Genomic DNA, 10,732 nt, shown 5'->3' with positions numbered 1-10,732 from the left:
GATTGTGGATTTGCTGGGTAGCATTACAATTATGTGGCCATTTGCTAAAACACACCGCCGGTTCAAAAACGAAAAGTTGACCTTTTCTACGTCTTAGTACCATGCTACCAGCCTACCAGGCCACAGTAAGCATCTCCCATCATGCAAAGTGTGCAGTACTACGCTTTCTTGGTTTGTTAGCAACTCGATCGGCCCGGCACAGCCCGATTAGCAAATCTTTTTTTTTTTAACAAAACTAGAAGGTGTGAATGAAACCTAGGGGCCGAGCAGGGATCGAACCTGCGATCTCCGCTTCACACACGCGCATCCGAAACACCAGGCCAAGTCAATGTTTGTGATATCCTATACAACAGAAACTTTTTGACAACGATACGTGGCTGGGATGGACAAAAAAAGACAGCTGGGCCTTGTGTGACCTGAGGCCCGTTTAAAGCCCGTCGGGCTTATCAGGCCGGGCCGGCCCGAGCCGTGCCTCGTGCCATGCCCATACGTATCATTTTATTTTGTTACTCCGTTGCAACGCACAGGAATTCTCAGATTCCTTCCCGCTGTCGGTGTCCTTCGGGTCTCCTCCCTCCATGCAGTCGCATGCCGTTGCAACGCACGGGTGTTTCTGCTAGTCCTTCAATAATATTCAAAATATAGACTTTTCATTGTATCTAGCTTTCGAAGGGAAAAGACAGAGATATCTACCAACAGAAAGTAAAAGCAAACAAGGATCACATGACTGTTCCTGCGTAATTCGATGCACATGGAATACGGAATTAAGCAACAACAGAGCAATTAAAAATTTGATGAGTATTTCCATGTAGGAGTGCGTAGCCACACAACACAGCACAAGCCTAAACCGTTTGACAATGTCTTTGCGACACTGAACAGCAGAACTAAATTTAAACAAAACGGCAAAGAGAGCTAATTAGAGAAGGGGTAAGATGGTAATTTAATATGCAGGAAAGTCAATTTTCCGTTTTTGGACCAGCGGTGTGTTTCAGCAAATGGACACATAATGATAATGGTACTCAGCAAATTCACAATCGGGCGGTGTGTTTGGACAAATGTTAGAAAATAACGGTGTCCCCTGGCCAATTTCCCAAAAAAAAGTTCACATTGTTAAGATTACGAACCTCAGACGGGCTAATCACTTTTATGCATTCATGTGAAACGAGCCATTGGAGATGCCACTAAAGCCTACGCCTTTTTCAGATGCACATGAATCCTTGTCGTTGAGCCATCTACACTACAACACTAACCAGAGTTTACCAGATACATACACTTTCTGTTTGTGTTGGTAACCAGGAGTACCAAAAAAAATGAAGGTGAATCGAAATATGACATACGAAAGGAAGTCGAAGACGTCGCAACAAGCAGCGCAGGCGGAGCATTCAAGAGTAACAAGATAGAACGAGGTTAGAGCGGTGTGGTGTGGGCGGCGCTGCGGCGGCGAGGTGAAAGCGGAAGAAGATCAGACCTCACCTCACCTAGGGTTCTGGGCGGTTGTTGGCTTCGGTTTTCTTTCTGCCACCGCTGCAACTGGTGCGACGGTCAGAGTCTCAGATACAATGCCGACCCGATGCTCTGATTTACTCCTGAAACTTCAAGAGTAAATCTTAACTTTCTAATCTTTAATCCTGGAATTTCAAATTGTGACCTTTCTATTTTTTTTAAATCATCTGTAACTTTATTCAATCTTGAAAACCATTACAAATTTAGTATTTCGGATCATAGACACAAGAAATCTGAAGTAACCTCTATAACTAAGAATCATGATGAAATCTCTCAAAACCATATTCTTCATGGTATCAATCTTTGTAACACGAAATAATGTCCAGGAATAAACAAAAGACTGCGATTAGACTCGAGTGGCAACATTGCCACTCGCGCCCCTTCATGAACCTGACTACCTTCAAAGGTTTCAAAAATCTCTTGAGTTGCCCATCCGAAAAGATGAGAACTCATGCGTGTTGACCGTCATTGGGCCGGGGATGATCCTCTTGTAGTGTAGGTGGTCGAACCAGATGATCTTCACCAGAATGTCAGAAAAACTCCAAAGTCATAAAAGATCAAACCAACAAAAACATCATGACAGAGTAAAAAAACTCATCAAATCTTAAAAAACGGCTTCGGGAAGACACAAATTCAAATCCCCAAGACAGACATATTGAATCCGCGGTGAGTAAAACTTTCCGACCCGTGACACTGTCCTGTATGGCACGAGCGCAAGCAGAGAGATAACCAAACTAACTTTGTTCTTAGCCATTCTACGTGGTCAATCCTGGCCGTACGGAATTTCGAGCCGAGCTGCACTCGCATGCGACCAGGCCGATCCAATCAACCATTACATTGTTTCCCATGTAAAATTGTGCATCTAGTCCACACCAATCTTGAGCATTCTGAGCCATTGGAGTATTGGACGATAGAAGTCCTACTGTGCTGGGAAAACCGCACTCGCCGAGCACATTTTCGAGCCCGTCCGCGTCGCCGGCGCCGCTGCCCCGAGTCAGTCAATGCTCTCCGTGCCACCGGGAGAAGCCTGGAAAAACCCAAACCAACCGAAATTTCCTCCACAAACCCCACGAGCCGGGCACCGGGTTGAGCAGCGGACGGCGACTCCACCTAGCCGCTGACCCCTCGTCAACTCCCCCTAACCCCCCTACACGCCCAGGGCCTGGATCTCCGACCGGCGGGGTGAGATGGCGGAGGCGGTGGCCGGCTGGCTGGTGTGCCCCCTCATCCGGATCGTCGTCGACAAGGCCAAGGCCTGCGCCGCCGACAGGATCAGGTGGCTGAACGGCGGCGTCCCCGACGCGCTCCACCAGCTTGACCGCTCGCTCACGGAGCTCCGCGCCGTGGCGGGCGCCGTCGAGCGGAGCCGCGGTGCGAGGGGCGGCCTCGACCGGTGGCTGCTGCAGCTCAAGGACGCCGTCTACGAGGCCGATGACGTCGTCGACGAGTTCGAGTACCGGAGGCTCCTCCTCCTCCAGCCCGACGGAGGCAAGGTCGGCCGCGCGCGCTCCTCCCTCGTCAAGATCGGCAAGCAGCTCGTCGGCGCCGACGAGTCGCTCAACAGGCTAAAGGGCGTCGTCGAGAAGCTGGACTCCGTCATGGCCAGCTCCGGGCGGCTGATGCAGGCGGCGGGGCTGGAGGCCTCGTGGTCAGGCGAGCTCAGCGGCGGCCACCGCCTCACCTGGGACGGCCCCGTCACGGGCTCGCTGCTGGAAGATGGCGACGTGTTTGGGCGTGACGCGGAGCGGAAGGACTTGGTTTCTTGGTTGGTCGCCACAGATCAGCGCACCGCTGCCATCCCCGTCGCTGCGATCATGGGGCACGGCGGGATGGGGAAGACCACGCTGGCGCGCGTTCTATTCCACGACGACTCGGTGAAGGCCGCGTTTGATTTGGTCATGTGGGTGTGCCCCGCTGCCACTTACCACAAGGTTGAGCTCGTGAAGCAAATTTTGCAGTCTGCGGAGGTTCAAGTCCCTGACGACATGAAGAACTTCGATTGGCTCCAGAGACGGCTCAAGGAGGCCGTCTCGTCCCGGAGGTTCCTTCTGGTTCTCGACAATGTCTGGAACAAAGAGGGGATGGATGAGTATATGTGGAGTGAGGTGTTGGCTCCTCTTAGATGTGGCCAACCAGGGAGCAAGATCATGGTCACCACCCGGAAAAAGATTGTTGCGAACTTGCTGAATGCGAGCAAGCAGGTCATGTTGGACGGATTGCCGTTTGCCGATGTTTGGTCACTGTTCACTAGAATTGCTTTTAGTAATGACAGCGCTGCCAAGCATCCGGCATTGCAGGCAATTGGGGAGCAGCTTGTTCCGAAGCTCAAGGGGTTGCCATTGGCTGCCAAGGTCGTCGGCGGGATGCTGAAGAGTACCCGGAATATCAGTAAGTGGAAGAGGATCTCCGAAATGGAAATGTATGACAATGTTAGCTCGACGCTAGAGCTGTGTTACCGGAACCTTCAGGAGCACCTGCAGCCGTGCTTTGCCATCTGTAGCATATTCCCGAAAAACTGGCCGTTTAAGCGTGACAAGTTGGTTAAGATTTGGATGGCTCTGGATTTCATTCGTCCAGCTGATGGGAAGAAACCGGAGGATGTAGGGAAGGAGTACTTTGATCAGCTTGTGGAGAGGTCCTTCTTCCATGAGCGCAAGGAGGGCCGTCAGAATTACTATTACATTCATGACCTGATGCATGACCTGGCTGAGAGTGTCTCACGAATTGACTGTGCAAGAGTTGAAAGTGTTGAAGAGAAACACATACCTCGTACAGTCCGGCACTTATCTGTTGCCAGTGATGCAGTGATGCACCTCAAAGGCCGGTGCGAGCTCAAAAGATTGCGCACATTCATAATTCTTAAGGATTCCTCGTCTTGCCTTAGTCAAATGCCAGATGATATCCTGAAAGAATTAAAATGTGTCCGTGTGCTTGGTTTGGATGGCTGCGATATGGTTGCCCTGTCGGATAAAATTGGTCAATTGATGCACCTGAGGTACCTTGCTCTTTGCAAAACAATTACAATACTCCCACAGTCAGTCACAAAGCTGTTTCTTCTTCAGACCCTAATAATCCCTAAGAGATGCCACCTCGAGGCATTTCCGAAGGATATGCAGAACTTGAAATATTTGCGCCATTTGGATATGGACAGGGCAAGTACATCGAAAGTTGTGGGTATTGGGAAAATGATTCATCTCCAGGGATCAATTGAGTTCCACGTTAAAAGGGAAAAAGGACATACGTTAGAAGACTTGTATGATATGAATGATCTCCGAAGAAAGCTCCATATCAAGAATCTTGATGTTGTATCCAGCAAACAAGAGGCACGGAAAGCTGGCCTGATCAAGAAACAGGGTATTAAGGTGCTGGAACTAGAATGGAATTCGACTGGTAAGATCATGCCTTCTGTTGACGCTGAAGTCTTAGAAGGCCTTGAACCACACCCACATGTTGAAGAGATCCGTATTAGAAGATATCATGGTAATACTTCACCATGTTGGTTGGGCATGAGCTTCAAGAAGGACAATACGCTGCGCCTACTTAAATCTTTATATTTGACCAACTGTAGAAAATGGGAGGTCCTTCCTCCTCTTGGGCAACTTCCCTGCCTCAAGGTTTTGCATTTGAAAGAGATGTGCTCAGTGAAACAAATCGGCAGTGAGTTCCATGGAACCAATTCAATTGCATTTCCATGTCTGACAGACCTTTTATTCGATGATATGCTGCAATTGGTTGAGTGGACCGAAGAAGAGAAGAACATTGATGTTTTCCCCAAGCTCCATAAGCTGAGTCTTTTGAACTGTCCCAAATTGGTGAAAGTGCCTCCTTTATCACCGTCTGTCAGGAAGGTAACTGTCAAAAATACAGGGTTTGTTTCTCACATGAAGCTGTCCTTTTCATCATCATCACAAGCGTTCAATGCTGCATTGGAGACTTGTTCTTCCAGTATCCTTACAGATGGCTTCCTGCGGAAGCAACAGGTGGAATCAATTGTAGTTTTGGCTCTGAAACGCTGCGAAGATGTGAAGTTCAAGGACTTTCAGGCACTAACCTCACTCAAGAAGTTGCAAATCTCTCATTCGGACATAACAGATGAGCAACTTGGCACTTGTTTGCGATGCTTACAATCACTTACCTCTCTGGAGATAGACAACTGCAGCAACATAAAATATCTTCCACATATTGAGAATCCGAGTGGCTTAACAACGTTACACGTCCGGCAATGCCCTGAGTTGTCTTCTCTGCATTCGCTGCCAAATTTTGTGACACTGGAAAGCATATTGATCGAAAATTGCTCCAAGCTCACCGTGGAATCTTTCCCTAGTGACTTCAGCAGCCTCGATTCTCTGAGAAAATTGAGCATAATGAGCTGCACGAAGCTGGAGTCACTGCCAAGCGACTTCCCATCTTCACTGCAAGTTCTTGATCTGATTGGGTGCAAGCCAGCGCTGTTGAACCAACTGCAGCTCAAGGTAGGATCAGAATGGGATAAAGTAGCTTATGTCCCGATAAAGCGGATCCATTGACAAGAGGTTGCTGTGCAGGTGCGTCTGGTACCATTTTTTTTGTCTGAAACTCTAATGTGCGGGATGTGTGAGATGAAATTCGTGCCAATACCCTGCCATGGGATGGAATTGTTGTACTCCCTCCGATCCATATTAATTGTCTCAAATTTGCCCAAATATGGATGTATTTATGCTAAAAAGTGTCTAGATACATGTAATATTTCGACAACTTATGGATCGGAGGGAGCATGATGTTTCTGTACTCCGACTATTATGTGATCCGTCTTTAATGTCCATATTGACTGAAGTGCATTTTCATTTCATTTCCTATCTGTAGCCCGTGCAGTTCACCTGCATGTACTGCATATGAGAACAGCCATGTGCTGAGATTGAGTAGCAAACGGTGTATTTTATTCATTACTAAATCACAAGATATCAGATAGGCAATGTTCTTTTTGTTGCAAAAGATTCTCGTCGCCTGATTGGTAAACGAATTACAGAGAGCAAGTCTATTCAACACCGGTATTTCATGCATAGTTGTCTGAATAATTATTTTGTGCATCCACCGACGAACCTACAATCTCCTCTATATGGCATGAGAGGTTATGTGCATGCCTCAATGTAGATGCCGGGAGCAAATAAAGTTCTTGTGTTATCTAAAAATATGCAGGCATGAGCAATCTATTTATAGCGCCTCTGTTTTTTTTAAGAAAAAGGCTTTCGCCCAGGTTTTTATAGAAAACACAAGGTTCTGCTGGGGTTACCAGTGGCTCTGTGATTTACTCAAGGATAATTATTGGTACACGGTAAATCACGGCTTGTAAATTTGTTTCTTCCCACTTCTTACAATCCTCTTTACTCCAGACATGAGCATTCTGGTTTAAGTTTGTTTCAAGTTGTACACGATGGCTGAAGAAAAATACATAGGAAACACCGATCACATTTCAGTTCAGATTTCATCAGAACCTTCGTAGCCTCTGTTCAATAAATTTGACCGCAGCTTTCAATCATAATGCCATCAACGTATAATTAAAAACCACAAGTAAAATAATCTTGTAGAATAAATTCATTGATGTTAGTTTCATATAGTCAAACCATATTATTTCCCACAAATTAGTGGTTAAAGATCCAAAAGGCTGACTACATTTCTGAAGGAAGGAAATATCATAATCTCCATTTCATTTATTTGCATGCTAGCACTCGCTCATTATCTGATACAAAGATAGATAGTGCAAAATGGACACCAGAGCGCAATCCCATGAACATAGTAACGCAAGGGTTAACAAACTAAAAGCTATCTCCATTCCCAAATTGGTCGTATGAAAATTATCCTTCCTGCTACTAGCACCACCCCCTAAGGGTGGATAAGAACCAGGCTACAAGAACTATATATACAGTGCATGCAGTAATCTACAATACTGCTGCTGATAAGAGACACTTTACTCGCTTGAGCATGGTAATGCCCATGGAAAGAAGAAAGATCATAAGAGGAGGACGGCCTTGCAGTCATGTTTGCCTTCTGCAATGCATGGGTTTGCGATTACATGGCAACAATGAGCTCGTCCGGGGTTTCTCCATCTGTGGTAAGAGGTGGCAGCATCAAGTCATCACCAACCGAGAAATGATACTTCTCCCCAATGGCCCTAAGGAGCTGATAAACCTCAAACATCGTGGGTCTTTCCTTTGCCGTGGAGACTGTGCAAGAACATGCGACTTTCATGAATTGCATCAGCTCACTGTCATGATCCTTGCCTATCAACGACTTGTCGATTGCATCTTGGAGAATTGCTTTGTTTGATAGGTAAGCAATCCACTCTACTAGATTCCCTTTGAAGTTATCTGGAGCAGAGGAAACCTGAGTAGGCCTCTCGCTGGTGATGAGCTCAAGTAAAACCACGCCAAAGCTGTAGACGTCACCCTTTGGTGTGGCCACCAGAGTGCTCCCATACTCTGGTGCCACATAACCAATATCTCCAAATTCTCCGTTGACAAAGGTGCTTAGATGGGTGTCTAGGGGATTCATAAGTCTAGCAAGTCCAAAATCTGAAATCTTTGGTTCATAGTCCTCATCCAAGATGACGCATTTGGAGCTTATGTTGCGGTGAAGAATTCGAGGATTGCAAGTGTGGTGAAGATATGCAAGGCCTTTTGCTGCACCAATACCGATTCGTAACCTCAGCGGCCAATCCATCTTACAATCTTCCCCCTCTTTGTGTAACTGATCATAGAGTGAACCTTTCGGCGTGTGCTTGTACACCAACAACTTCTCCCTCTTAGCAATGCAAAATCCCAGGAGAGGAACCAAGTTGCGATGCCTTACTTGACCAAGAGTCTTCATCTCTGAAGTGAATTGTGATTCAGAATGCTGTGAATCTTGTAGCCTTTTGACAGCAAGAAAAGAACCATCAGGTAATACTGCCCTGTACATAGTCCCTGTCCTCCCAGTACCTATGATGTTTTCTTTGCTGAATTGGTCGGTAGCCTTCATAAGATCACTTAGTTTTATCTTTGAAACTGGATTCTCAAACATAGACACCTGGATAATCAAGAAAGCCATAACGATAGTATGTTGTTGTTAAAACTTTTGTGAACAATCTACTGGATATTTCTATTTGTGCTACAAGAGACAGATAATATAGTAACAACGGAGTAGTTTACCTTGATTGCTTTTGTTCCTTTGATACTCTTTGCCCACTTATTCTCATCCTCACCTTTAGCCTTCTTGGCTGGTAATTTCCGCAGACAAAAGAACACAACTATTACAACAATTATGATCACGACCACAACACCAACTATAGCTCCAACTATTGCAGAGTTGTTCTTGCTCTTTGACGAAGCTTGGCACTCATCTAATGGATCTCCACATAGCCCTTGATTTCCGGCGAAGTTTGATGCCGGGAATTTTCGTAGTGAAGACGGAATAAACCCTGATAAGCGATTGTCTGCGACATTGAATGTAGCTAACCGACTAAGAAGATCAAACTGTGGTGGAATTGTACCACTAAACTGGTTATGTTGGAGATTGAGGAGGTTTAGATATGTCATATTTGAAATATTTTGCGGGATGGATCCTGAAAAGCTATTGTAGGAGAGGTCCAATAATGTCAAATATGGTATTTCCCGGGAAATGTCTAGAGGAATGGGTCCTGTAAAGTTGTTACTTGACAAATCCAGCCCAGTCATACTGCTACAATTCTGAAGACCTTGAGGAAATGAACCCTGAAGACCAAGGTTGCCGAGGCGCAAAGAAAGAACTCGGTTCTCATCCGGGTGCCAACATTCCACGCCGGTAAATCGGCATATGTAACCAATAGTACTGCTGTTGTCAAAATTCCATGAGGATATGAGTATACGATTGGGGTCAATTACTGATCGCAGTACAGATCTCAAGCATTGGACATCAAGATCAGAAGAGAAGCAACTGGAGATCAACAACAGCAGAAGAATAACCCTCAGAGGAGGACAATGATTTGTCATGCCACCTCCCCTTGGTGAGCAACACCACTTGTAAGTTCAAGCTGCACCTACAGGTAAAATGTAATCGAATTTACAAAATCAGATATGTGCATATTATGTGGTCGCCGCAACCAATTCTGAACCGACAATTGTTATGGTAATTTTTATCTTCTAGGACTATCTAGAATGGGAATTTCGATTTTGATTGCAATATTGAAAAGCAAAAAACAAAACAATACAATAACGTGCAGCGACATCAGTGGAGAACTGATTCCCACTTTAGCCGTAGCAAATAACACACTATGCAAAGATTCTGCTAAAAGATTAGCACCAAGGAATAAGTGCAATTGGATGGACGGTAGTCACTAATCAGCATCCTTAGCAATAACCGTGTAAACTTATACCGGAGGCAGTTCCTGAGTCCTGAACCATCAATCGAGGCCTCCGTACTTTTATACAACCAAAAGGGCTTTCTTATTCAATACTATCTCGATTTCTCATACCAAGGGAAAACGGCTCGAACCGCAAAAAAGGGCGGCCTACTTTTCAGAAAGAAGAAAATCTAAGGGAGGAGGAGAAAAAAAAATCTCTAAAAAGAACGGCCACCGCACCATCCAGACACATGATATCTTTCTCCCTGATTTCCCACCCAGGGACCGGACTTCTTCCAACGAAAAGCACTGGAAAAACCCTGGCTGCTGCTGGAATCCTCTCCCGGAATCCCATCAACGAACTCTGAACACCCGAAATTTCATGCCTTCTCGCCATAGCTCACAGCTGCATGAACCACTACTGCACACCCTCCAAAGGGAGCAAGAAGCCAAGAGCCCTCGACAACCAACCAAACCGGAGCCCGCAAATATCATACGGACTATATATTATCATCATTCACATGAGAACACGCACAACAGCTACAAAATCAAGAAACCTAAACAGGGGGAGAAAGAGAAGGCAAACTTGGTGGGTGGCTTACCTGAAGCTCGGCTTCGCCGCCTGGGTGGGAACCGGAAGGACGGACCGGACCCCGAGGCAAAGCGGCGGAACGGGGCAAGGAAGACGAGTAATTGGAAGCAGCCAGGAGGAGGAAGGACCGGGGGCCGCCCGTGAAAAGAAAAGAGAAGAAAATGGAGGCTCGGGAGTTTTTCTAAGCGGGTGGGGGCGAGAGCGAGAGGGGACGCGGAAATCCACGGACTGACTTCCTGGTCAACCGGCCCAGTCAACCCGTCTGCTTTTCCATGGATGGCCGGCCGGGCTGAGCCGGAGGAGTG

The 10,732-nt window shown here is 46.4% G+C and overlaps 2 protein-coding genes across 2 annotated transcripts; one reads left to right on the top strand and one right to left on the bottom strand.

The window, feature by feature from the left end:
* The first annotated feature begins 2,364 nt into the window (after positions 1 to 2,364).
* On the top strand, positions 2,365 to 6,336 carry LOC100833574 (putative disease resistance protein RGA1). Its single transcript, XM_003568400.4, has one exon. The coding sequence runs from the start codon at positions 2,691 to 2,693 to the stop codon at positions 6,027 to 6,029; it is 3,339 nt and encodes a 1,112-aa protein (XP_003568448.1). The 5' UTR covers positions 2,365 to 2,690; the 3' UTR covers positions 6,030 to 6,336.
* An 821-nt stretch (positions 6,337 to 7,157) lies between these two features.
* Positions 7,158 to 10,732, bottom strand: LOC100833264 (probably inactive leucine-rich repeat receptor-like protein kinase At5g48380). The gene is made up of 3 exons (XM_003568399.4): positions 10,438 to 10,732; positions 8,667 to 9,532; positions 7,158 to 8,544 (listed from the first exon to the last, which is right to left on the bottom strand). Exons 2-3 carry the CDS (start codon positions 9,483 to 9,485, stop codon positions 7,549 to 7,551), a joined length of 1,815 nt encoding a protein of 604 aa, XP_003568447.1. The 5' UTR covers positions 9,486 to 9,532; positions 10,438 to 10,732; the 3' UTR covers positions 7,158 to 7,548.

Source organism: Brachypodium distachyon, chromosome 2 (genome assembly GCF_000005505.3).
Source record: "Brachypodium distachyon strain Bd21 chromosome 2, Brachypodium_distachyon_v3.0, whole genome shotgun sequence".
Classification (NCBI taxonomy): domain Eukaryota; kingdom Viridiplantae; phylum Streptophyta; class Magnoliopsida; order Poales; family Poaceae; genus Brachypodium; species Brachypodium distachyon.
The sequence above is the reverse complement of the archived record's forward strand: the minus strand, read 5'-3'. Positions and strand labels throughout refer to the sequence as shown.